The 27,755-nt window shown below is 45.4% G+C and overlaps 2 protein-coding genes across 6 annotated transcripts in view; one reads left to right on the forward strand and one right to left on the reverse strand.

Annotated features, from left to right (window-relative positions):
• The window catches only part of TMEM170B (transmembrane protein 170B), a 208,310-nt gene extending 198,203 nt beyond the window's left edge, over positions 1-10,107 (forward strand). The window contains exon 5 of the transcript XR_008711315.1: positions 9,532-10,107. The gene's annotated coding sequence lies outside the window, so the exon portion shown is untranslated. The remainder of the gene's footprint in view (positions 1-9,531) is intronic.
• Positions 1-25,802, reverse strand: part of ADTRP (androgen dependent TFPI regulating protein) — a 68,549-nt gene extending 42,747 nt beyond the window's left edge. For 2 of the 5 annotated variants that reach the window (XM_055570586.1, XM_055570589.1), the window contains exons 1-4: positions 25,625-25,802; positions 24,660-24,970; positions 11,574-11,708; positions 9,836-9,937 (exon numbers count right to left, since the gene is read on the reverse strand). In XM_055570586.1, coding sequence (XP_055426561.1) covers positions 9,836-9,937; positions 11,574-11,708; positions 24,660-24,812 — 390 coding nt within the window. In that variant the 5' untranslated portion in view covers positions 24,813-24,970; positions 25,625-25,802. Of the gene's footprint in view, positions 1-9,835; positions 9,938-11,573; positions 11,709-24,659; positions 24,971-25,476; positions 25,550-25,624 lie in introns of those variants that run through there. The other 3 variants (XM_055570587.1, XM_055570588.1, XM_055570590.1) reach the window with 3 other exon arrangements.
• Positions 25,803-27,755: the final 1,953 nt, after the last annotated feature.

Here is a 27,755-nt window from a genome sequence, read left to right on the forward strand (position 1 = left end):
GTTTTGATGTGTCTAAACACGTCTTTACTTTGTCCCTGTTTCAGAAGATACTTTCAGTGAGGAAATAGGTTGGCCATGTTTTTCTTCGATATTTTGAAGCTATGATTCTGGCTTCTTTGTTGATATTGATAAATCAGCTATCAGTGTAGCAATGTTTTCTTTTGGGAAGATGCATTTTATTAGTCTGGCTAGTTCTAGGATCTTTTTGTCTAAGGTGTCTGTGATGTCATACAAGAGATGGATGCTCTGTGTCCTGTGTATGTCTTATATTTAATTGCACTTTTTGAATCTGAGGATTAGTTTCTCATAAATTCCAAGAAATAATGAGTGATTCTCTCTTCAAATATTGCCTGCGCATCACTCTTCCTTAGCTCCTCTTCTATTTTATTTTAGCTTAGGAGAATTTCCATTATTTTCTTGTAAGTCAAATGTTTACTAATATTTTTAAAATATTTTGTTTGACATTTGAGGTGTCTTGTAAAGTGTGTGTGTGTGTGTGTGTGTGTATTTGCTTCAAGCTACTCTTGCTCTCTGTAGCCAGAAACTGCTGTCACTCAGGACCTGGTTTCCTTTGGATGAATGACTCTCTCCTCTTGTTAAGGGTTGAGGGCATGATTTGGAAAGATGCAGGAATTCACTCTCATTATCAGTCAGGATCCCCCAAGAACAGGGGAGCCCATTGAGGGTTTCCAAGCATGAAGTTTTTAGAGGCATTGGCAGTTATTGGAAAGGGTAAAGCAGTAAAAGTCACAGAGACTTCCACTACTTGAGAACGATCAAGGGAGCTGGCCAAGAAGCTGCAGCAAATCTCAGCAGTCTCTGGGCACTGCCTGCCTTGAACTTGGCCGCTGAGGATAAAAGCCGGTGATTCCTGGGTGCCTGTCCAGGAGCTGATGCTAATCTCACGTCTGCACATTTGTTCTCAACGAACATTAGATAAAAATGGTTTCCTTACTTTACATCTCCACTTTTACATCTCACGGGTGTGCCTCTCATTGGCTGACTCTTACCTGGAACCATATGGAGAAAGAGATTCTAGGAGCTGGCATGTGGTTCCAAGCTTACCCCTTGCTACACAGCGGAGGATGGATAAGGGGTGACGATGATTCCAAGTTCACAACAGTTTGGCGTAGGTTGCTACATATCCCTGATAGCATTTTATGTTGCACACATATTATTTTATTTGCTCCTAATAGCATCACCTTTGTCAACAAAGCTATGGTTTTTCCAATAATCATGTACGGATGTGAGAGTAGGACCATAAAGAAAACTGCGTGCCGAAGAATTGATGCTTTCAAACTGTGATGCTGGAGAAGACTCTTGAGAGTCCCTTGGACAGCAAGGAGATCAAACCAGTCCATCCTAAAGGAAATGAACCCTGAATATTCCTTGGAAGGACTGATGCTGAAGCTGAAACTCCAATATTTTGGCCACTTGATTTGAAGAGCTGACACATTGGAAAAGACCCTGATGCTGGAAAAGATTGAGGGCAAGAGCAGAAGGGGATGACAGAGGTTGAGATGGTTGGATGGCATCACCAACTCAATGAACATGAGTTTGAGCAAACTCTGGGAGATAGTAAAGGACAGGGAAACCTGGTGTGCTGCAGCCCATGGGGTCACAAAGAGCTGGACACAACTTAGCAACTGAACAACAATAGCATCAGGGAGAATTAAGAAGAGTAAACACACCTATTTTAAGGAATTAATACCCAATGTAAGTCTATTAGCTTTCCCAAACACCACACAGCAAGACAATCCCAGAAATGGGGCTAGAACTGAGATTTTCTGGTACCTAAGTAAAATCTTTACATTAAATCAAACTTTAACTTGTAGAAAACTTGTTGATCTGAGATCAACCATTTCTGCAACTGAGACCCAGAGCCAAGACATTTTGCTTCCACTCATCCCCAACTGAGGTTTAGGGATCAAGGGCCAGCACCTTTCTTCCTAATATTTATCCATTCCAACTTTTTAGCTCAAGAAGAACCTTAACAGATGTGAAAGGGCTTTTGTGAAGATAGAGTTTGGTTCACCAGATGGCACATTTCCTGCTCATCTGCACCTGGAGTTGTCTTAGACTATATATACCATGCTCTAAAAGTCACTGTCTCAACAGATATTAAGTGTCATCCCCATTGGATAGGCAGCTTAATATTCCAGTTGTCAAATATCATTCAACAAATATTTCTTAAGCACCTTTTTTGCTAAGCTTACAGTTTCTGTGATCACCGTGATATTTTAATGCCACTAACTCTGACATGATTAGGTTTGCCAAGTATTTTAAAATATGTCAGAAAAAGTATGCATATTAATTAAAAATGTTCCCACATATAAGCCTTAAACTAAACTCCCTAGGTTGATTGGAGACAAAAGACTTTTATTAAATACTGTTTGATAGGTTAAGTATTTTAGTATCTCTGCCAATCACTGCTACTAAAGAATGTCAAGCATGAATTGGGTAAAAAGGGAAATATCACTACATTATTGTCTGTTAGTCACATGTCCTAAAACAATAGCAAAAATGGTATTTTCAAATAATCAATGGCCATGCCCTCTTGCTCCTGATCAGCAGCCTTGTTTCTAATGTCAGGTTTTTATTCTGTTATTAAACATTCATAATTAGATAGCTGATTCGTTGAGTGACTAGGGGGAGTGGGCACGACCGGCCTACAGATTTTTGTAATAATGGAGATGCTCTTTAACAGCATCTGGGCCATTTTGGCTGTCAGACCAGCATTAAAAGACGGTGCATATACATTCAGCACTCAGTGTAGAATCACTGAGCTTAAAAGCAGGATCTTCTCTTTGAGCACGCCTGTCTCACGTGGCTCAACACTCATAAACTCCTTAGGTCCTTAGAGAAAGAGTTCATTCTCGTCTCCATGTTCTCACTCCTCCTCAGCTTTGCTCTAAGTAGAAACTTTTAGAGAAAATAAATGAGTCTAGTGAGTACATGAAGGTGATAGAAAAGGGCTGAAGCTGGTAAGTTATGGTGGGTTGCAAGAGCTGTTGAGATTTAGGAAGCAGCTGGCAAGCAAGTACCTATATATAAATGAATGTGCCCATTGGGTTGGGAGGGACAGAGGGCAGAGCTGGGAATTCAAAACTTTGAATATAAGCATGTGAGAGCTAGGAAACCATGCGATGGGTGTATAATATGTGGGCAAGTGGAATCACCATCAAATAGACTAGATAATTCTCTATAGGAATCTTCTTGTTGTGGTGGTTTAGTTGCTAAGTCCTGTGTGACATTTTGCAACTCCATGGACTGTAGCCCACCAGGCTTCTCTGTTCATGGGATTTCCCAGGCGAGAATACTGCAGTGGGTTGCCATTTCCTCCTCCAGGGGACCTTCCTGACCCAGGGATGGAATCAGCATCTCCTGCACTGGCAGTTTAGTTCTTTACCACCAAGTCACCAAGGAAGCTCATAGAAATCGTCTCCTGGTTGGTAATCCAAAGACCTGGAGGTGAGAGTAAGATTAGAGGACTTGGAGAGGCTCAATTCCCAGTTAGGCATGAGTGATTGCTCTGTAGGCAGAGAAGATAGAGAGACCAGGGAAAGAGAGGTGGGTGCTCGTTGAGAGCCTGTCAGCAGCTCCCTGTTCAAGGGCAGGACTCTGCAGCTTTCAGTGTCTGTTGTCGGGTTACAAAGCAGCTAGAAGCATGAAGGGGCTTTTCTGTGCTGGCTCCCTAATTAGGAAGGGGATGTCCATTCAGATCTATCAGAGAAGGCTTTTCCACTTTCCACCAGGCTGCTTGTGGGCATTTTCACTTCTGTTCTGAGATCATGGGACTTTAACGCTCCCCTACCTACTTAGGTCTGTCTAGTCAAAGCTTTAGTTTTGCTAGTAGTCATGTATGGATGTGAGAGTTGGACTATAAAGAAAGCTGAGTGCTGAAGAATTGATGCTTTTGAACTGTGGTTTTGGAGAAGACTCTTGAGAGTCCCTTAGACTGCAAGGAGATCCAACCAGTCCATCCTAAAGGAAATCACTCCTGAATATCCACTGGAAGGACTGATGCTGAAGCTGAAACTCCAATACTTTGGCCACCTGATGCAAAGAACTGACTCATTTGAAAAGACCCTGATGCTTGGAAAGATTGAAGGCAGGAGGAAAAGGGGATGACAGAGGATGAGATGGTTGAATGGCATCACCAACTTGATGGACATGAGTTTGAGTAAGCTCTGGGAGTTGGTGATGGGCAGGGAAGCCTAGCATGCTGCAGTCCATGGGGTCACAAAGAGTCGAAAATGACTGAGTGACTGAACTGAACTGAACTGAACCTACTTAGATTCTATTTATCTGTCTTGGAATTTCAGGGAGGTTTAGGGTCTTCTGTTGTGAGTTTCTCCATCCTGGTTATTCTCTAGCATCCTCTTGGTGGTATTGCACATGGTTCCCATGGAAGTGGGGATTAATTACATCACACAGGAGGGGAGAACTGCTAGCAAACCCTCAAGGGCACCAAATGATTTCAGTTATTCATATTCCCAGTAACTTCTTAGAAGACATGTATAATTTTTGATCATTAAAAATCTTTGACCTTGATTTTGAAATTGGGATGTATTTTCTACTGATGTTCTTCTGTTTAAAAGGCAGCCCCTTGATAGAGTATCACTGGATAATAGAATTATTAAAGAAAGCTACTCTTTAGCACACATCGGAAATTCTCTGAATTAGGATTAAAAAAAAAAAGATTTACTTTCACCATTCTGGTTCCTGCTCTCTAGTGATGAAGAAAGCAGGCACTGTGATTGCTTGGTTCTAGTTATATAAAACTCTAAGTGGACTGGTAATCCTTTGGAAGTTCATTATCAGAATCTCCTCTGTTTACCTTAAGACTTCCTGAGGGGCAAGATGGCTTTATTGTCCTTACTCAACTCACTCTGCCTTCTAATCTCAGCTTAGCTTCTGATTTCACTGCTGAGCTTTAAGCATTCATTTAACTTCTCAGTGTTTCTCTAGTCCCATTGGAGAGCCTAATCTACTTTAGATTAGGAGGTGAATTGAAAGAATAAGGTATTTTAAAGCAAGAGGACAACTTATAAATAACACTGTAGTGATTAAACCTGAAAAAAATACCGAAGTAAATATCAAGGTGTGATGAATGATTCTAGTTTCATTCTTGCCCAGGAGCTTTAGGGCAGGGCTGTGAAAAAGGGTCTTTCCTGTGGTAACAGCGTTGACATATCCAGTCACTGGCTTAGCTAGAGCTGCTCTTCCCTCTGCAGAGTCACATGACAAGTTATTTCCCAGCACCCTTCTCTGGTCATTGTTGGCAGTCACAGCTTCTTTTTCTAATGTGGACTTGGTCTAGAGTACAAAATGTTCAGAGAAGATTTAAGAATTTAATGGTGCAACAGATGTGAAGGAGGAGGAGACCATGGACCAAGGAATGCAGACAGACTGTAGATGGGCAAGGCATGGAAAGAGACTCTGCTCTAGAGCTGCCAGGAGGAGCGGTGCTGCTGACACCTTGAGTTTGTCCCATTTAAGACCCATTTTGAACATGTGGTTTAGTCGCTAAGTCATATCCAACTCTTGTGACCCCATGGACTGTAGCCTGCCAGGCTCCCCTGTCCATGGGATTCTCCAGGCAAAAGTACTGGAATGGGTTGCCATTTCCTTCTCCAGGGGATCTTTTCCACTCAGAAATCAAACCCAGGTTTCCTGCATTGTAGGCAGATTCTTTACCAACTGAGCTATGAGGGAAACCCCTTGAACTTCTGACCTCTAGAACTGCAAAATAATAATTTGTACTGTTTTAAGTCATTAAGTTTGTGTTAGTTTGTTACAGCAGCAGCAGGAAACGAAGACATACAGCACTACCAAGGCTCTCCTTGGCCCCCTTGATCAAACTTCTCTCCTGCAAGTCACCAGAGGTCACTACTACAAATCCAGTGATCATCTTACAGTGACGTAATATTTGTCAAATTAAGAAATACCACTCTCGCCTTTGACACAGTGTAGTTCTAAAACCTTTATGTTTCAAGTCTTTGGTCTCCTTCCAGTCTAACCCCTCTAGTTCATTCTAGACTTGCCATTGCAGTAAGACCGTTCAAAGCTGATCATCACCTTTAATTGACATTTTTCTATCCTTGCTGTATATTCAAACCAAACAGTAACATCAGTGAAATGCCTACATCCACCACGGTCAGGCTGCCTTATTTCAAGTAGATCAACCTGACTGTTTTATTGCTAAGCATTCTCCAGTCTTCATGAAAGAAGGGAAAGAAACGACAAAGTATTCCACCACGTTTTGCCAGGAAAACATTAACTCCTCAGGCATTATCTAAATGACTACTAAAGACAGAACCAGAAAAGACAGATATAAACAGCAGGAGGAGGACTCAGTAACTGACGAAACAGTTAGATCCTAACCTGGGGTGTCTGGGGAACTTATTTCTCTGGAAATCAACCTACATCATTCAGGTTTCTCCAAATGAAAGGTGATAATATCAGAGAACCACCCCCCCACCCCCTCAGAGGCCCTCTGCATTTGAAAATACCACCCGATTATTGAGCATGTGTATATAAGCACCTTATAAACTATGAAGGACTGCACAAATATCAATAAACCCAGGGCAGCAATGCAAATGGCAACGGGAAGCATATTCCAAAGCTAAGGAATAGCAAACGTAAATGCCGTTGTGAAATGAAAGACCCTTTCAGGAAAGCATAACACTGGTTTTGTACAGAAGAAATTCTTATAGTGTGGAAAGAAAAAAAAGGAACAATACTGGTTCCTTTTAAGGCCAGGCCCAGCCCCACGTGGAGGCAAGTAGACCAATGTCCGGTTTGACTACCCATCATCACTTTGGCCGCCACAGTGGTGGTTTCTGGATATTTTTATTTACTCATTTGAGTTGTCACACAAGGACACTGTTACAATGTAGGAAGTGTTAACAAATTAACCCAGTAACAGTCATTTCTGTATTCTTTTGTACCAGTATTTAGAAAATTAACAGAGAGCATTCCTTGAGGCCACAGACCAGGAGACTTTAATACTGAGGCCAGAAAATGTCCAGAGTAAGGGTGGCAGGTTGGGGGAGAGGGATGAGAGGCAGTCGTGAGCACACTGGATATGGGTCAGACACGAAAAGGAGCCTGGAAGTTTGGGGATGACCCCACTGGGTGCACCCAATGCTGGTTTTGCTGACACCAACATTTTCACAGAAATGGCTCTCTTGAGAGATTCTCCAATTAAATTAACAAAATCACAGAAGAGTCTGTGTCTGACCCAGGGCAGGTTGCCTTTTTTGCTCTCTTTTTCACTCTCATCCCACCTTTTTTGACTTTTCACGTTAAAGGATTCAGGTTACCTGATTGGCCGAAAGTCAAGAAGCAGGGTGAAAAGAAACCCCCAATTGTGAAGGTACGCAACTATTTTGTGCTCTCTGTTGTACAGTATCTGCCTTGCTAATTAACTGATGGATAGGATGTACGTTATCAAGCTGTCTGCTTCCAAAAGTACCAAAAATCCATATGGCTGTTTAGAAGCTCACAAGTGCTGGGCATCACCATCACAACTATTTGGAAGAAACCTAACTTTACTTCCATGTGGGAAAATGGTACCCCAAAGAGGTAGGAAGCTTGACATAGATGTAAGAAAACTACTAGCTGGGCTAACAAAACCTCGAAAAGGTATTTATTTGATATATGTATTTGGCTGCAGATAAAAGACGCTTTCAATACTCTGCCTTTTTATTTCAGTAACGTCTAGCTCAGTCAGTTGTCTCAAATAGCTTCATTTTCTTAAGTAGTGCTTTGGCTTATTAGCAGGCAGATGGGGGTTTTGGATTTTTTTAAGTGAGAATTCTCACTTTGCTATGTTAATCAGCAAAGTGACATATTTTTTGATTGCCTGGTGAATTATGAAACCAGATCAAACCAAAAGTTCTGCACTTACTGTAATATAAGGGGATGAAGAGTGAATCAGCCTTGGATTTAAATACTGTCCCACTTATGAGTTCAGTGGCCCCAGGTAAATCACTTAAATTTTCTGAGTATTTTTTTAAATTTGGGAAAAAAGTCTGGATTATAGTTGTTATTTAAAGAAAGTTGTGTGAATTAAATGGGCTCCTATTTGAGGAAAAGGCTTAACACAGTGTGTGTGTGTGTCTGTGTGTGCAGTCTCGGTCATGTCCTACTCTTTTCGACCCTATGGATTGTAGCCCCCCAGGCTCCTCTGTCCATGGGATTTTTCCAGGTACAGGAGTGGGTTGCCATTTTCTCCTCCAGGAGACCCAGGGGCTGAACCCACATCTCCTGTGTCTCCCAGATTGGCAGGCTGACTCTTCACCACTGAGTCACCCGGGAAGCCCATTTAATATAGTGTGAGTGCCATCAAATATTCAGTATATTCCCTTTGTAAGGGTTGCAGATTAATGCTCATGGGAAGCTGGGAAGGTGAGGAGGTGATCTGACACAGAGAAGGTTGTAGGAGGGGTCTCTGAAAGCTGGGATTTATTTAATACATTTGGTCCTGAACTCTAAATGAGATTGGAATTGTATACCTTAGTTAATAATTAGTATCTCACTGAGAACATATTTAAAGTGAAAGTATGTTTTTTTCCTAAGGGGCGGGCCATGTGGTAGAGCAGAATTAGTGGACTGAGCCGCTTTTCCAAACTGCTAATCGTGTACGTTTTGGACAGTGGAAAAGTTGAGGGTGCAAGAAAGTCCGTGAACCCAAGGAGCCTTGACACACTCTGTTGTTCAGTTGCTCAGTCAAGTCTGGCTCCTTGTGGCCCCGTGGACTCAGCATGCCGGCTGCCTTTGTCCTCCACTGTCTTCCAGAGTTTGCTCAAGTTCGTGGCCATAGAGTCAGTAATGCTATCTAACCATCTCCTCCTCTGCTGACCCCTTCTCCTTTTGCCTGGACATGCAACTCCCTTGTGATTTCCCGGAGGTGTTTAAACGTCATTTGCTTCACAGACTCTCGGACCTCCTTCTGAACACTTGACTAACGTGGAAATACATTTTGTAAATATTGAGAAATGGAGCAAACACTCTGAACGATTGCTTTGTGCCCATGACTCAGACCTCCTCCTTCATCCCAGACCTGGGCAGTCCTGCTCCAGCTCTGCTTGTCCAGGCCACTGTCAGTGGCCTCCAGATACCGTGACCTGAATAACTCAGAACAGGTCCTGTTTACTCTTCAGTTCCTCAAAAAATAAATGCATGAATAAAAAAATCAAATGGGAAACAGAATTATGCAGAACACTTTGTGATAAATGTTCCTGATCAGGTATCGACTAAGAAATGACTTCTGAGCTGTGACATATACTTTGAACACTTGGGTGGTTTGGTGGGGGAGGTGTTTAAGTATAATCGACAGGAATTACATATTACTTTCAGGAGTACAACATAATGATCTGATGTTCGTATGTATGGAAAAATGTTTACCACGGTAAGTCTAGTTAACATTCAGGATGGATTAATTTTAAAGCTTGCTTGATTCAATTCCCAGGTAGGAATGGCATTACACGTTATTAATATTTGCTGAAGGCGCTTCTCTTTCAGGACCGGAACCTCCAAGAAGTTGCCTGTCCATTTGGTTTCATGTCTTTTCGATGACTTCATAAGCAACTTGGCAAGAGTTTTGCCTGGACATCCCATCTGCTCTCAGTGACTCTGACCACAGCACCACTTTTTGTTCATCTCACGTTCTGTGCGCTCTTTAAATAAACAGTGACAGGGTGAAGCGGGAGGAGTGAGCGGGATGCCAGGGCTTGAGGAGAAGCTTGGAAACATAAATAAGGCACTTGGAGTTCTCAGAACAGAGTCTATTGCTTTTCAGGATTCACTAAATTTTCCTTTTACTCACCATTCCATGATTCAACCACACTGGAAAGATGTTATCTAGGGCCTTAGGGTAAACGAGTTCTCTATCGTAGAGAAAGAGAATCCAGAATGACAAAAATACAAACTGCAAAATAGAACAGAAAAATGACACCATTAGGTTTATTTTCAATCAGTGCTTCCTAAGATAGTCGAGAAAACATAGCAAAATAAAAATAGATACCAGTTTTAAAGATACATTCTTATATAGAATTATTAAATGAAGGAAAAAATCATTTATCACAGAATTACAATGCTCAGTCTCTGGGGACTTCAGAGAGTTAGGAATCAGTTGTCATTGTGGCAGGCAAAGAGGATGTAGAGAAACAGAATTTGCAGATCATTAAGTCATTTCATTTTAACCAATGACTTTTCTCTTCCCTAAGCTTCCCCAGGAGGGTTGAAAGCAGCCAAATGGAGTGGCTAAGCCTTACACGTGGCTTGCCCACTCTCTAGGTAGGTGTGGCCAGGGGAAGCAGGAAGACTGGGGTCGGGGTTGGGGGTGGGGTTTGGGGGGAGAATAAGTGACAAGCCCCCAGGATAATCCACCAAGCTAGTTAACTGACAGTTGGATCTCTTTCTTGCTCAGAACTCTGGATTGATCTCCATCCTCTTGTACCCCTTGGCTATCTTTTCAAAGTCTCTGCCTTCCATGCTACAAAATCAATGCAGAGATAAAAAAACAAAAAACACATTAATCTTCTGATTGTCCTATCTTCTTAAATTCCAAAGGCTCAATTTCTAACTCTTAGAAAAAATGAATAAACTCCTTTGTTAAGCAACTTGGGCTTTAGAAGATTTTTTGGGGTGGAGGAGAAGGTGTCCTGCAAAGTAAGATTGGAATGCCAGTACTTGCTCTGCCATCTGAGAACTCATTAGTGCTTAGAGAGTTTCATGCTGGATTTAAGTTTAAAGTCTCAATACTGTAGGAAGCAGGACAATGACAGGTGGAAGGAGATAGTCATTTTTCATTACAGGCCCTGCTGGGCCGCTGGTGTGCCTGGCTTCAGTTTGTTTTCATTCTAACTAATGAATGAAATCATGAGTGATGTTGTAGAAATGTGGACAGTACCAGCTACAACTGCCCCTGGCATATGCCTTGCTTTTTCTCGATGTCCACTCATTCAACAAAATGCATGAGGCACCACCCACTGTGGGCCCCACCCCAGGTATTTCAGACAGACTGTCTCTCTCCTCTCAAAATGTCAACTTTGGAAGGTTTCATACCTTTTTTTAAAAAATGGTTTCCACTTGCAAAAGTAACAAATGCTTATTGTTCAAGTGAAACCAGATGTATGAAAGGCAAATTATTCATCTCCCTCTTTCAGTTCAGTTCAGTCGCTCAGTCGTGTCCGACTCTTTGCGACCCCATGAATCGCAGCACGCCAGGCCTCCCTGTTCATCTTTAGCACCCTCCATTCCCATCATCTTGCTGGAACCAAGGTTATCTTGGATGTATTTTGGTTAAGAAAGGTCCTTTAGACTTCCCTGCCAGACAGTAATAAGGATCTCGTACCAAACATTCACAAAGATACAAAAGCTAATGATAAATCTTGGCAGCGATGTGTCTCATTTCCCCAAGAACTGGGCGGTGCAATGCAGTCCTCGGGCTATTTATGCAAACGCAGTTGCCATGGATTACAGTAATGGGCTCTTGCTGCCTAGGAGAACCGTTGGTCCATATGACACGTGCATTATATCACCTGTATATCTTTGTAACTTACTGTGGATATCGGAAAAGCCAGTGTGGTGAAAAGCAGGTCCCTGAAGGCTGTTACAAACTTAATGTCTTTTTTCCCTTTGGTTCTTTTCAGCACATCTTCCAGGCAGGCCACCCCGAAGAAAATGGCCTGCAAGAGCTAAATTCATTACAACAAATGAGCACATTTTCATTTCCTTTAATTAATACATTCTTCACTGACGTGAAGCGCCATCCCTCTGGGAGCAGGGTTGATTTGAGAAGCAGGGGGCTGCTGGCTGTTCTGGTTGGGAGCCAACTGGAAGGCTGGTCTTTCAGCTCACTGGGCCCTGACCTTGCTCACTAAAACGGATTGTGTAAAGTTGTTTAGGGGATAATGATGTGTACAGTAGTTAGTGTAATGGACTTGAGCGAAAATGGAAACAGAATAGAGTCCGCTTAACAGGAGAATGTAATGAGATAGATGCCCTGGCTGCACAGAGGAGGGGAAAACCAAGTAAACAGCACCAGGGCACAGCACCAGACTCAATGGTGGATGTATTCTGGCTCCTTCCTCGGAAGAAAATAGCTTTAAAAGCCTGGTGCCGCAATCTCATTAGAGAAGCCAGAATCAGGGTCAAGAGCACCATGAAGGACCTCTGTGCTCCCCCAGGGGAGACCCACACAACAGCATCTTGCTTGTCTGAGGAAGAAGCCAGTGCCCCCTTCTCGCCTCATTAAGAGGGGACTGATTCATGCGAATGTATGGCAAAACCACTACAATATTGTAAAGTAATTAGCCTCCAATTAAAACAAATAAACTAAAAAAAAAAAAAAAACTAAAAAAAAAGACAGTCAATCTGAAGGCTTTGCAGAGACTATCTGTCTGAGGGAGCGATTTCAATCCACGGGGATAGAGCACTTGGTGGGCTCGGGTACATCTGAGTACCTTGAGGGTAAAACAGAAGCAGGTTGTTACAGAGCACCAGTTTGAGTGCCCTGCGTCATCCTGAAAATTCCCACTGGCTGTCTGTGTCCCATATGGCGGTGTATGTGCTTCCCTGCTTCTCTCTCTGTCCGTCACACCCTCTCCTTCCTCCCCTCTGCCCGTCTCTGTAAGTCTGTTCTCCTCGCCTGAGAGGGGAAAGGTGGGAGGTGGGAGGGAGGTTCAAGAGGGAGGGGACATATGTACAATGGCTATGTACATACGTACATTGGCTATGGCTAATTCCAGCTGATATCTGCAGTGAAAGTGAAAGTGTTAGTCACTCAGTCGCGTCTGACTCCTTGCGACCCTAGGGACTGTAGCCCACCAGGATCCTCTGCCTGTGGAACCATCCCAGCAAGAATATGTGAGTGGGTTGCCATTCCCTTCTTCAGGGACCTTCCCGACCCAGGGATCAAACCTGAGTCTCCTGCATTGAAAGCAGATTCTTTACCGTTTGAGCCACCAGGGAAGCCCCCCCTGATGTATGACAGAAATGAAACCAATATTGTAAAGCAATTATCCTTCAATTAAAAATAAATACGTTTTTCTTTTTAAAAAAAGAAGCAGGGTCGTTTTCGAGGGCATAGATCACAATCAGAGCAGACTCTGTCCATTCTCACAGTTGCCACAAACCCACAGCTTCTAAAAAGTGTCATGCCAGTACAGACTAGGAGCTGGTTTTGAGTTATTGCCTCAGAATCCATCCTGTTCCTTGAGAGCTCTGATTGGTACGGAAAGAACAGCCTGGACTCTGCTCTGAGTCTGAGTCAGGCAAGTTCTGGTACTTGGGCAGTTGGACTAATTAATGATCAACCACGTTGGAGGCTGGAAAACAACCTCGGTGTCCGGGACCCTAGAAGACCTCTAGCCGAGCTGGCCTCCTGCCGCTCCTGGAGCAGCAGGGGTGAGCAGGAGAGAACGCTGGGGGAAGAGGGCAGGGACGCTCCCACCTGGGTCCTCAGACCTGCAACGCCCCCCAGTCTGTTAGAAATGAGGGTGCTCAGCCCCTCCCCACCCCATCCCCAGCCTGCAGAATCAGAGACTCTGGGGATAGGGCCCAGGAATTTGTTTTCTAATAAACTCTTTTTTTTTTTTTTTTTTAATTTTATTTTATTTTTAAACTTAACATAACTGTATTAGATTTGCCAAATATCAAAATGAATCCGCCACAGGTATACATGTGTTCCCTAATAAACTCTAATTTTCTAATAAACTCTTAAGGTGATCTTTGTAAAGGCTTAGGTTCTAGAACCACTGGATTAGACACAAATTTATCATTTACAAATCTTACTGACTACTCAAAACTATGACAGCTGATTTGGGGGTAACAGTTGACTTTTATTGATTTCCTGTTGTATGCCAGGCACTGATCTAAGCTTTCAGTTTCTTGTAGCAACCCCCTGAGGTAAGTAGTATTATTCCTCTCCACATCCCATTTACAGACGAGAAAACTGAGGCTGAACAAACTTGCCTGAAGTCTCATGGTTGATCAATATCAAGGCCAGGAAACCCAGTTTGTTTTTCAAGCCAGACTTTACAACCCACAAACATACAAACCATGTGTCAGTTGTCTAAGATCAAAGATGAAACCACTGTGGGAGCTCAGACCAGAGACCACTGTCTGCAGGTGGGAGAATTAAAAATGACTCCAAAAAATGCCGAAGTCTGATTCTCAGCCCCCAAAGATTCTAATGTGATGAGTCTTGGGGTGCAACCTAGCTTCAGGATGTTAAAACATTCTCTCGGGTGATTCCATCAGAGCAGCCAAGGTTGAGAATCACTTGTCTAGAGGAACTTGCTTTTGCAAACGCAGACCTGGCAGTTTCCAGGGAGGCGGGGCTGCCCAGATGCAGAAAGTGAAGCTCCACGGTGGAATGAGGTTTCTGAAGAGATGACAGAGGAAAGAGGAGAGAAGCGGGCAGCCAAGGCTGAGGAAACACCCTCCTCTAAGGGGCAGGAGGGGCCGCAAAGTAGCCAAGAATGACCAGATGGTAGAAAAGCAGGAACATGCAAGAACGCCTATCTGACCCTGAGGAGGAAGCTTCAAGCCAGAAGGGGGCCTTCCAGCGAGGGTGGGTGTGCAACAAAGCGTGGGAAGTCACTTCAGTCGTGTCGGACTCTGCAACGCTATGGGATCCTAGCCCACCAGGCTCCTCTGTCCATGGGATTCTCCAGGCAAGAATACTGGAGTGGGTTTCCATGCCCTCCTCCAGGGGATCTTCCCCACCCAGGGATGGAACGCATGCCTCTTTAAGTCTCCTGCATGGGCAAGCGCATTCTTTACCACTAGCACCACTGTGGGCAACAGTTTTAAAGGCCAGGAAGAGGCTGCCACCACCCCTGGCCTTGTCATTCACTCCTGCTCTTCTGCCCCTTCAGAGCTGCAGAACCGGGGGGCAGCCTCTGCCCGTGGAAGCTGGCTGCAGAGGCCTCTCCCTCCTTCCTCCCCAGCGGCCTTCAGCTCGCCCCCCGAGGACAGCGCAGGCAGCTGCTGGAGTCAGAGAGGGCCGGCGGGGGCCTGGGCCCCGGTGAGGAGGCCTGCACCGTTCTGTCAACACGGCCATTCATCATGCGCTGAGCACTGAGCGTCTGCCAGGTTTTCCCTCCTCGGGGAGAGCGGCCTCCGCCCAGCATGTGAAGTCCATGTGACCGCTTTCTGCAGCGGGACCTTCCTCGTGTCATCCCACGTCAAGCGCATCCTGACTTTCTCTTGCCTTTTCCCAGTTGCGGAACATAGAAAGTGGGCTCTCACCGGCCCTTACTCACAGCCTCCGGGGCTTCTCCTTCTCCGACACAACTTGAGTCCACAAACCCATCAACCCCATCTCCCCTCTCCCCTCAGCTCACAGGCGGACGCTGCCTTGGAGAGATGCCCACTGTGGACGTGAGGCAGTGATCTCCACCTGCAGTGCCGCGCCACCGTCGGCATCAACAAGGAGTCTCTGTGGGGCCCTTGTGGAGGAGCCCAGGAGGCAGGGGATGGGGGGTTGCCAAGAGAAATAAATAAGGGAGAACGAGGGCTTGAGGGTTTCCCAGGTAGCCCTAAAGGTAAAGAAAATGAAAGGTGCTCAGTCATGTCTGACTCTTTGAGACCCCGTGGACTATACAGTCCATGGAGTTCTCCAGGCCAGATCCTGGAGTGGGTAGCCTTTCCCTTCTCTTGGGGGTCTTCCCGACCCAGGAATCGGACCCAGGTCTCCCACATTGCAGGCGGATTCTTTACCAACTGAGCTATCAGGGAAGCCCTCAAAGGTAAAGAACCCACCTGCTAATGCAGGAGGCATGAGAGATGCAGGTTTGATCCCTGAGTCGTGAAGATCCCCTGGAGGAGTGCATAGCTACCCACTCCAGTATTCTAGCCAGGGGAACCCCATGGACAGAGGAGCTGGTGGGCTACAGTCCATGGGGCCACAGAGTTGGACCGGACTGAAGCGACTGAGCAGGCACACAGGGCCTAGAGGATGCTCACAGCAGAGCTGGGAGCAAGGAGAGGGAGGCTTCAGGGAGGGCCTTGAGGCCAGGTTTGAATCAGCTCACAAAACGGACACTCGTCTGCTCATTCTCTAAGGATGATACACTAGAATGTTGAGAAGACACTCGCAGAAAGAATAGTCAAGGGGGAACATGGCGGCTGTTATGGACTGAATGGTACCCACTCCCCCACCCAAATTCACATGTTGAAGTTATAACCCTCAGTACCTCAGAAAGGGGCTGTGTTTGGACGCAGGGCCTTTAAAGAGCTGATGAAGTTAAAATGAAGACGGTAGGGTGGACCCTAGCCCACTAGGACCGGCGTCCTTATAAGAAGAGGAGATAAGGACACAGAACCACACGGAGGGTAGACCACGTGAAGACAGGGAGACGCAGCCATCTGCAAGCCAAGGAGAGAGGCTTGTGGAAGCAACCCCGCTACCCCTTGGTCGTGGACCTCTGGCCTCCAGAACTCGGAGGAAATTTCTGCTGTTCAAGTCCCCTAGCCTGTGGTGTGCTGTTATAGCAGAAAATTAATACAGTAGTATTCAAAGAAGATAGGACCACTGGCCACCTTTTATGGCTCTTACAACAAAACTGCTGTTGTTTACATTCCTCAGCTACTTTGGCTGCTCAGAAAAGCAGAGCTGATGGTATCTTCTCAGTCAGGGTTTACTTCAGGGTTGCTGTCCTCTAATTTATCTTTTCTTGCGTAATTCCATTGGCTCTTTGATGCCTTCTCCTGAAATGCTGCTGATCTAAGTTTGTTCACGGTCTTCCATTTTTATTGCTAGCTGACAAACTTACCACCTGGGAGAGCTTAATTTACATTTTTTTATAACTAGTGCAATTTAAGAAACCACAGGTAAAGGATATTCAGTTTTTACATTTGTGCGTCTTCACAAGATTCACAAAAATCTTGAGAACACAGAAGCTTATTAACCTTTCTAAGCCATCAAGTTTATTTTCCTTGCTTTAAGCCAGAACCCTATTAACCTATCCCAGGAAATGAGAATTGCTTCATTTAAAAATAATTCCACAGAGGGAGATTCCACAAATTTCCTGAGCAAGACATTACAGCTCTGATTGAATGAGTCAAGTAATACAACGCCCAGCTCAGCTCTCCGTGCCTGACTCAGACAGGCCAAGACTTTCTCAGGTCTCGCCTTCAGAATGATGCAACACTTGCACTGGGGATTAATCCAGAATAAAGCAGCAAATGGGGATTAGTCCTGAGGAGTTTTATTAATATATAACTGCGGTGGTCAGGGTGGTGGCGCTTGGGGCAAGTAGAGGAAGTCTTTGCCAAATGGATCTGAATTGGGGCTTCCCTGGAGATCTAGTGGTGAATTAAGAACATTGAGGGACAGGTTGGAAGGAAGATATATTTGTCAGAGTACTTGGCCTGTGTTGTGCAGCTGATCACAGCTGGCTTCTGTGTAGGGGAAGGATGGCCATGGGGTAGACTGTCTTATCAGCGGGATGGGCTTCTCTAGAAAGTCACTCTTACCAGTGGGAGTCATGTTTTAATCATTTATTTGTGCAGCCAACATTCACAGAATGTCTGTTAGGTGCCAGAAATTAGACATGATACAGACCAGGGCAGGCTCTATGTTAATATGTCTTTATTAGGAAGAAGAAGAAAGAGGCGGCGGCAGAGGAACCGTTTCTATACATTGACTCACATTTTGTGGGTCAGGTTCCTCGAGAAACAGCATCTGAGATGCTGAGAGCTACCTGCCGAGTGTTCAAAGAGGAGGGCTCAAGAGGAAGGGAGCCAGGAAAACTGGAAGGGCAGCGCAGCTGAGGGCCATCAGCTGCTCTCGCACTCCGGGAAGGAGCTCTGGAGCTTGCTCTGCCTTCAGAGTTGTCCTGGAGGCCAGCCTCTGGAGCCCAGGTCCGCCGGTCACTGGCCTTAAGCCCTGGTCCTGGCTGCTCCCTTCTGCCGAGGACAGCTGCGGGACAGGCGCTCGCGTGTGAGGAATCAGCAGTCAACCCTCCTCCCGGGAGCTGGGGATTGAGTACCTTGAGGCTGGGAAGGGCAGGAGTCCGTGGCTACACCACACAGCCACTATGCACGAGGCACAGAGAAGGTAGGTAACTCACTCAGGAGAACACGGCAAGTGAGGGGCACCCAGGAAGCTAGGCCTTCCTTCAGCCACTAGTCTTTATACTGTGCAGAGTGAACCTCCCAAAAGGTTGTCGTGGTTACTCAATAAATTGCAGTTCTTTTATTTGGGTGCTGGTGGGGACTCTCCCCTCCTGTCAGCCCACATTCTTTCCACTCTCTGAGAGGTAAAAGCAGTGATCTCAAGCGTTTCTGTGGACTAGGCAGTTAAGTGTATTTATTTCTGACTCTGTTGAGCTTGAGAGTGAACATATTAGACTGATGATGGAAATCAGAGGTTGGTCCCAAGTATGGAAGTGGGCTCTATATACTGTAAATGAATCCCTGTCTTCTCACTGTTCATGGGCTACCTTGGACTTTGGACGATGAGCTGTCCCCAGGCGTCTCTCTCCCCCTGGCACTGCTCTGCCATCCCTGAGGACCTATGCATTGAAGAGCGGAGGGAAATGTCAGTGCCTCTGTCGATGAAGTGGGGCGCGGGAAACAGGGAGGAGCTTGCCCAGAATCTCCCCTGGAGATCCCAGTTATGAGGCACCACCTCCAACCACGTTTCAGAAGGAAGTTTATTTTTCAAAAGAGGAAAATCCAGCAAACTCTATGAATTCCGCAAGCCAATTTAAATTGTAGCTGAAAATTCCCTCTATCTCCTCTCCCCAGCTTGCATTCCCTGGGGAATCCAGGACCACCCCTGGATGGAAGTGGAGCGGACAGAGTGGAGGGAACGTAATGTTTGTGGAAGATCAAGGCTCTGGAAGCCTAGCCAACATGAGCACCCGGCGGGTGTCCGGCAGCACTGCCTGATTTCCATGCCCAGCTTCTGGGAGCTTTCACATTCAGCGGGATTCACTGCCCTCTACTTGAGCCTGCAGACTCTCCCCTAGGGTGCCCCCCCGACCCCCTTGAGCATCCACTGGGCCTCTGCTACGTAGATAAAGCAGTGACTCCGCTGTGGGCCTCTGCCAGCTGGGGAGTTGGAGCACAAAGCCCATAGAGGCAGCTACTTGAGCAGTGAGGCAGGTGGGTGATCCTTGCCTGAATCCACGACCCACCACCCATGGTGCTCAGGGAGGGGACTGATGTCCCACAAAATCCCCTCCCCTCTGCCCCACCCCTGCTCTAGCTGAGATGACTAGAAACTCACCAGCATTCTCCCATCTTCTCATTCCACTGTTTACTGCTTAACACCATTCTGGGTGCTTCCCTCATGTCAGGTCCTTTGTCCCTCACAGTCAGTCTGTGGTTAAGCACTATTTTTATTTCTGTCTGACAGATTTGGAAGTAAGAGACAAAGAAATATCCAGCCCGGGGTCAGGAGTGGTAGAACTGAGGAGCCGCCCACAGGTTCGATCCCTGGCTCAGAAAGATCCTCTGGAGGAAGGCATGGCAACCTACTTCAGTATTCTTGCCTGGAGAATCCTATGGACAGAGTATCCTGATGGGCTACAGTCCATGGGGTCGCAAAGGGTCAGTCAGACATGACTAAAGTGACTTAGCATGCCTGCACTTCTTTAGACAGCCTTAATTTCTAGTGGGCTGAATATCCATTATGGACCCTGAGAACAAAGTCTGACTTAATACAAGTCAGCATTCTAAGAGTGTCCCATTTCTTTCTGAGGCCACCTCAGGGGATTCAAAGGATTGACGCCTGGGGCGTGAGGTGATTTGTGGGAATTTCACGGAGAACTGGTCACCATGACCGATTCCTGCCTGGTGCCTAAGGAGAGTAGAGGAAGGAGAGGAGAGATGTGAGTCTCCGAGGGGGTACACTGACCCAGGGAAGAGGCAGCCAATTCTCTGTGGAGAGGGAAGGCAGCATAGCCTAGCGGTTATCATTGGCTCTAGGATAACCTGCATCTCTCATGTCTCCTGAATTGGCAGGCAGTTCTTTACCACTAAGAAGCCACCTAGGAAGCCCCATTTAAAGGGGAGGGGTGTAAATTTCCTGGAAGCAGGATGGGGTACTGACTTCAGTAAATTTACGTAAAATAAATCCAAGAGTGTTATAGTAAGTTATGAGACCTCTGTGACTTTATAAATGCAACCATTAGTTAATTAGTCATTTGCTAACACTAATCGTTAGGAAACACAATCCTTTAAGACCTCAAGAGCTACAAATTTTAAGGCCCAGTATTTCACGTGAAGTCACATATTTGAAGTCTGACCTTAAATTTATCCTCTAAAACATATTCAACCCATCTTTATCAATTGGAAAATGTTTCGTTAAGTCACACTTTCAAGATGATACCTAACAAAAAGGAAACAGCCACAGGTAAGCCCCTCTCTGCCCATTTGAAGGGCCTGAAGCTGTCCGAAGAGACTGTACTGCTCAGGAATGCAGAAAAGTCTGAGGTCAAGTCCAGTCAATATACAAAGGCACCAGGTTTTTATTACGGGGATAATCTGTGCCCATCACTATAATACAATGTAGACTCGTAGAATGTTAGGGCTGGTGAAGAGTGGAGATCAAATTACTGTTCTAGAGCTATTGACAAATTGATTGAAATGTTAAGAATCACATGTGGGTGGAGAGGTGCAAACAATACATAAATAAGCAGAGACTAACAGATGCTGGAAAAACTCAGGGAAAGGGAAAAACAAATCTGGAAAAAACAAAGTGGCTCAGCAGAGATTTTTAAGGAAGATCTGAGATTTCAGGCGGTCTGGGAAAGCAGCAACGTGGTGGAGAAGCAGGGGAGACTTTTGTTCAAGGATGGTGTGACTGTGGATAGAGCAGTGCCTGCAGAAAGCCTGGGGACCAACACCGGAGAAGACACAGGGCTTCCTGGAGAACGGACCAGCCTTACTGGGGAGGGGAGCGCCAGAAAGAGAGCGAAGTAGTCAGGTGAGCTCCTAGAGCAGGACTTTCAATTGATCCTGTGAGGTAGGAGGGAGCCACTCTAGTTTCTTGAATAGCTGACCACACTTCCCAATCAGGCTCATGATGTTTGAAACAAAATAAAACCAAAACCATTTGTCGGGAAGATTAATCTGAAATCTGAGTGATGGATGGTTGGACTGATAGTGAGAGGACAGTGAAGAGATGATCTGGTCATCTAGGTACCAATTAATAAGTGCCTATAATGAGAGGGGCGCTACGACTAGGGGAGAAGGGGAGAGCCCAGCAAGAGGGGAAACAGGACTTGGTGGCTCACTACTCATATGTGGCTCATACATGAAGTCACGTATTTGAAATCTGACCTTAAATTAATCCTCTAAAAATATTTTTAACCCATCTTTATCAATTGGAAAATGCTTCATTAAGTCACACTTTCAAGATGACACCTAACAAAAAGGAAACAGCCACAGGTAAGCCCCTTTCAGCCCATTTCAAAGGGCCCAAAGATGTCCAAAGAGACTATACTGCTCAAGAATGCAGAAAAGTCTTCCTTTTGTTACTCAGGGAATTAGCACTAGGAAATGTGTCTTTGACAGATGAGTGTCTTTCTCCGTTCCTGGAAATGTGGTGGCTCTGGGACATGTAACTGAGCCAGAAGTCACTAAGCTGGTTTGAGGGAATAGGTGATGAATCCACTCTTAGCCACACTTAGAGTGAAAGCTGAGTGCTGAAGAATTGATGCTTTTGAACTGTAGTGTTGGAGAAGATTCTTGAGAGTCCCTTGGACTGCAAGGAGATCCAGCCAGTCCATCCTAAAGGAAACCAGTCCTGAATGTTCATTGGAAGGACTGATGTTGAAGCTGAAACTCCAATACTTTGCCCACCTGATGCAAAGAACTGACTCATTTGAAAAGCCCCTGATGCTGGGAAAGAGTGAAGGTAGGAGGAGAAGGGTACGACAGAGAACGAGATGGTTGGATGGCCTCACCGACTCAATGGACATGAGTTTGAGTAAGCTCCGGGAGTTGGTGATGGAATGGGAGGCCTGGAGTGCTGCAGTCCATGGGGTCGCAAAGAGTTGGTCACGACGGAGTGACTGAACTGACCTGAGAGTGAGATGGGACAGCCATACTAGAATTTAGATTTGATTAGATCATGAGTCCTGGCTGACACTGCTCCCTTTACATTGACCATTCTTAATATAAAGCAAATAGATACAGAAAGCTGAGACTTTTGCTGTATTATTCTAATTCTACAAAACCATTTTTTGTTATTGTTTTCTGTTTACTTGTTTTCATAAAATTCTATGATTGAAACAGGCAGTCACTTTGATATTTTTCAAGCATGGTAGAGCTGTATTCAGGCTTCCCAGCTGGCACTAGTGGTAAAGAACCTGCCTGCAATGCAGTAGATAAGGGTTTGATCCTGGGTCGGGAAGAGCCCCTGGATGGGGGCATGGCAACCCACTCAGTATTCTTGCCTGGAGACTCCCATGGACAGAGGAGCCTGGTGGGCTACAGTCCATAGGTTTGCCGAGTTGGACATGGCTGAATAGACTTAGCACGTACACAGAGCTCAAATCTCAAACTTCAGGCACCAAAGTCAGATTACCAGTGAAGAGGAAGCTGAAATTCCAGGCCTCTGTGAACTGAGCTTTCTGAATTTCCTCTCCTTAGCATTACAGAGAGTCATTTTTTTTTTTCTTACCATGCATTACGTCTGCCTGGATCATGATGCCAAAGAATTGGAATCAGATACTTATGTTGCACCCTACATTTAGGTTAAAAATTTCAAAGCTTAAATTAGCACCTCCAAAGGATACAGCATTCTTAGCTTTTAACTCCAAAAATAATGTTACATATTCCCCAAATGTTTTTTAGAAATCTATTTTTCTCCCGTTCACTTATACTTCATCATTTCATTCATCCCATTGTGGTCAGCTGGGCTAGGAAGAGAAGAAAGGAGCAAGCGATGTGATTGGTTTGTGGATGGTTGAAAATGTGCATTTGCCATTTGGTTGGGTGATTTGTCCTTTAAGATGGAGCCTGAGCCTATAAAAAAATTGAAGTGGGATCCGAATGTGGCAAAATGTATTTGCTTTTCTTAGATAAATCTGTTAGTCTGGGTGTGCTGTAAAATGGCATTATTCCTCCACTGGAAATTGCACTTCCTACGCAACATACGCCACTCTGCCTTCCCTCACAGACTTCCCCAAGCAAAGTTCAAAATCTCTTCTGCATATGTTGTCAATGTCATAAGGAAACCATGAGACCATGACTTTAGTTCCTCGTTTAGGCTCATCTGAGAAGCACTTCAAGGTAAGATTCTTTTTTTTTTTCCCTGAGAAGGAAGGATTTATTACCTGCAGCAGGTAAGGAGAACACTGATAGCAAAATTGGGGAGGTTTCAAGCTAAGAGAACATGCATATTCATGAGGGGGCTTGAGCAGAGGAGAAATAAACATCCAAGGGGAGCAAGGAGTTGTGGACACAGCAGGGGAAGGAGTGGGTGGGACGAATTGAGAGAGTAGCATTGAAACACGTACATTACCAGCTGACAAAAAAATAGCTAGTGAGACACAGGGAGCTCAGCCCAGAGCTCTGTGATGGCCTAGAGGCGTGATACGGGGGAGCAGGAGGCAGGTTCAAGAGGGAGGGGATATATGTATACACATATCTGATTCCAGACACATGGCATCCGGTCCCATCACTTCATGGCAAATAGATGGAGAAACAGTGGAAACAGTGGCAGACTATTTTTGGCGGCTCCAAAATCACTGCCGATGGTGACTGCAGCCATGAAATAAAAAGACGCTTACTCCTTGGAAGAAAAGTTATGACCAACCTAGATAGCATATTAAAAAGCAGAGACATTACTTTGCCAACAAAGGTCTGTGTAGTCAAGGCTATGGTTTTTCCAGGAGTCATGTATGGATGTGAGAGTTGGACTATAAAGAAAGCTGAGCGCTGAAGAATTGATGCTTTTGAACTGCGGTGTTAGAGAAGATTCTTGAGAGTTCCCTTGGACTGTAAGGAGATCCAATCAGTCCATCCTAAAGGAAATCAGTCCTGAATGTTCATTGGAAGGACTGATGTTGAAGCTGAAACTCCAATACTCTGGCCACCTGATGTGATGAGCTGACTCACAGGAAAAGACCCTGATACTGGGAAAGATTGAGGGCAGGAGGAGAAGGGGACGACAGAGGATGAGATGGCTGGATGGCATCACTGACTCAATGGGCATGAATCTGAGTAAACTCCGGGAGTTGGTGATGGACAGGGAGGCCTGGCGTGCTGCAGTCCATGGGGTCACAAAGAGTCGGACATGACTGAGCGACTGAACTGCCTCACTGACTAATATCTGATTCCAGCTGTTGTATGGCAGAACCCAACACAACATTGTAAAGCAATTATCTTCTGGTTAAACTTTTTAAAAAAATAACAATTTTTAATAATTTTTAAAAAAGAGATAAGATTCTTTAAAAGAGAATTTTAAAAAGTGTTTCACAATTAGTCAACACAAGAGGTAGCTATGGATAACTCCCAAAGTGGGTTTCTCAGAGCAAATTGCCAAATAAAAGAGAATGCCCAAACTCACAAACTATGAAGAAGAAAGATCATGGAATTTTGTACTGGATAAAATCAAAGGGTGTTAACGTTTAAGGCACTGATATTAGAGACAAACAGCTTGCTTCCGGATGCGTACTTACCAGATTAAGGAATGTTAGGTACTTCCATTGTCCCCCATTTAGAAAGATTTGGGAGTTCCGCGGATCCTCTCCTTCTCGTGAGATATAAAAGTTGAGGAAGATATACCAGCTCAAGACAAACAAGTGGTATACGCACGTAGACGTCCTTGTCATGGCTAGGTCTAAGCAGAGAGCAGTGAGCAGCTTCCTTCCAGAGTCCTTGTAACAGCTGAAGCCCTAGGGCAGGCCAGAGACGAGCACCGTAAAACACACCCCTCTGGGACTGACAACTCCAACGCAGCTGGGTTTTGCTTCCCTCGTAGGCTCCTGTCCTGATAAACGTGGGGGACAGGATTATTGCTGAGTCTCAGATGCCTTCATTTAGAAAATAGCAGGGAATGTGCAGCTTTGCTTGTGCATTTCAGTATTCAGGCTTTGAAGAGGGCAGGGAGCAATGCAAGAAATGCCCTTTGCACTATTTGGCTAGGGTGGGGCATGATTAAATGACCTGATCGTTAAGTCAAGTCTAGTGAAATACCCTCACGGCCAAATATTCTCTTTTCTACCCTGTCCTTTGGGGAAAGGAAAGTGTGAGGAAGTTGCCATAATATATCATGAGAGAATGAGAATGAGGTTGACAAACCTGGTGGAAGAGATTGGTGGAAGAGATTGTGGGTAACTTTAGCACGCAGACAGGAGTAACTAGAAATGGGAAGGGTGTTGTAATCTTGCTCCGAAGGTCTCTGAGGCCCTCTGAAATCTGAAATAACCTTTGATCCTCTATCGATCAGCCCCAGGGTTTTAGCTGCCTCCCCCCACCCCACCCCCAGATTTTTACCTGTAATCTAGAGAACCAAGAGTTACAGAGAGCTGTCCCACACACTCCATTTGCATAGGCATTTCTATTCCCTAGGAGGGAAGAAGTACAGCAAGAGGTCTGCAGCCACAGAACCAGGAAGAGACGTGTGGCCATGACCCCAACATACCTGAGTTCGGACACCGCTGGAAGGGAATGAGGGTCTCTGCATTGTCTTGGAGTGGACAAGAATATGCTCAGGCTGGGCAAAGTTTTCAGAACTGGGCTCTGCCACAGGCCCTACAGAGGGGGCCTCAGAGAGGTCTGGAAGTGTCTACCTTGTGACATCACCAGCTCGTTTCCCCCGGGCAACTGGCTAGGAGGGTTCTGAGCAGATCCCTAAGGAAAGTGCTCCTGGTGCAGTTAGTAAGTCTGGAGTGGGCGGTCCTCAGTGATTTAATCAGAGCTTGCAGGATCTGGGGGAAAGAACAGCAGGCTGTACCTGGAGCACAAAACACAAGCAAACTACCTCCTAGGAATCACTGGATCCCAGACATCGGGTGCTAAACACGAGGGAAGAGCAAGCCTGAGCCAACAATATAAGGTCTGCATTGGAACCATTCTCAAAGGAAAGGGCAGTCTGGGAAATGAGAAATATAAAATCCCATACACAGGTCCACAGCCTCAGTTAACACCGAATGTAACAATATTGCCTAATATAGTACTTACCATGCGGGAGGTATTGTTCCAAGTGCTTTGTGCAGCACTCTAAACACCACTATGAAGCACGTTCTAGTGTAATCCTCATTTTCAGATGAGGAAATTGAAGCCCAAGCTGAATGCATTCAACAGAAACTAAGAGGCAGGTTGAGTTGCAGTCTGAACCCTAACCAGAGTGAAGTGAAAATCGCTCAGATGTGTCCAAGTCTGTGACCCAATGGACAGTAGCCCACCAGGCTCCTCTGTCCGTGGGGATTCTCCAGGCCAGAATACTGGAATGAGTAGCTGTTCCCTTCTTTCGGGAATCTTCCCAATCCAGGTATCGAACCCAGGCCTCCCACATGGCAGGTGGATTCTTCACCATCTGAGCCATCATGCCTGACCACAAAGGAACCATATGTGCTCTGTACACCCTCAGACTCCCTTTGCAATATTTCTCCACTTCCTCTACTTCTTCCATCAGAAAATTCTCTCAGGAAAGGATCAGATACATCTTAAAACTTGATGCTCATGTGAGTCCCTGTGCTATGTCCCCCAGAATGGATTCCTAGTAAGCATCATCATAGACTGAGGGACTTTTATCTCTTTATACAAAATCTCAAGCACAGGTCTGCAGATGGGTAAGGATTTGAAGAAATATTGGGAAAGGAGACAAAGGCCTCAATCTCCCTGGAGTTTCCCTGGGAGCTGGTCCAGCCCTTTGTCCATCTACACTATGTATTACCGCAGTGATTTTGCCACCATCTTGGTCTCTACCACTGCTTTCTAGCTTATGATCAAAATTTCATACTTCTAGTCCTAACCCTCTCCCCATCCCCATCAAGCTTCAAGCATATCTTCAGCTACTTGTTGGACATTCCCTCAATTAGTTAGATGCGCCCCAAACTCACGATGTATAAGATGAACTCACTACCTTGCCCCACACCTGACTGCTCCCTCCCTTCTCTGAGTACGGACCCAGTCTCTTCCTGGGAGTCCTCCTTGTTTCCTCTCTCTCAAGGTGCCAAGTTTATCTCCCAATCCAGCCCGAGCCAGTCCTCTTCTTTCCATTTCTTCTACAGCTGCCTAGTGCAAGTCTTCATCTCTTTCCAGTACTACAGTAACTCTGTTCTACCTGGTTTTCCTAATTCTCGTCTCATCCCCCAACTGTGTTCTTCACACGGGTCAGGGAGTGATTCAACCTAAAATGCCAACCTTACAACATCTCTGTCTCTCCTCAACTCAGGTCCCTTTACTGTGTCGGTATCATTAATAGAATAATATCCAAGTCCCATAACTTGATGAAGTGGCCCCTCTCACCTAGCTTTGATGCTCTTTCCTGTCGCACTCTTGTCTCATACTTAATGCTCCTCCTACAATCCAAATTGGCAGAGTTTCCAATCACACCGGCTATGTCACATCCTGTACCCTTACCCTTACTGTTTCTTCTCCCTGGAGGCCTCCTCCCAACATGTCTTTGACTTGGTATCCCATAACCATGTACTAATACAGCTCAGCAGTTTCCTTCTCTTAGAACCCTTACCTGAACCTCTCCTCAACCAGGCCATGTTGAATAGCCACTTCTAGTCTCCCTTAATACCCTGCGCATCTCTGCAAATTGC

This window comes from Bubalus kerabau, chromosome 3 (assembly GCF_029407905.1).
Source record: "Bubalus kerabau isolate K-KA32 ecotype Philippines breed swamp buffalo chromosome 3, PCC_UOA_SB_1v2, whole genome shotgun sequence".
NCBI classification, from domain to species: Eukaryota; Metazoa; Chordata; class Mammalia; order Artiodactyla; family Bovidae; genus Bubalus; species Bubalus kerabau.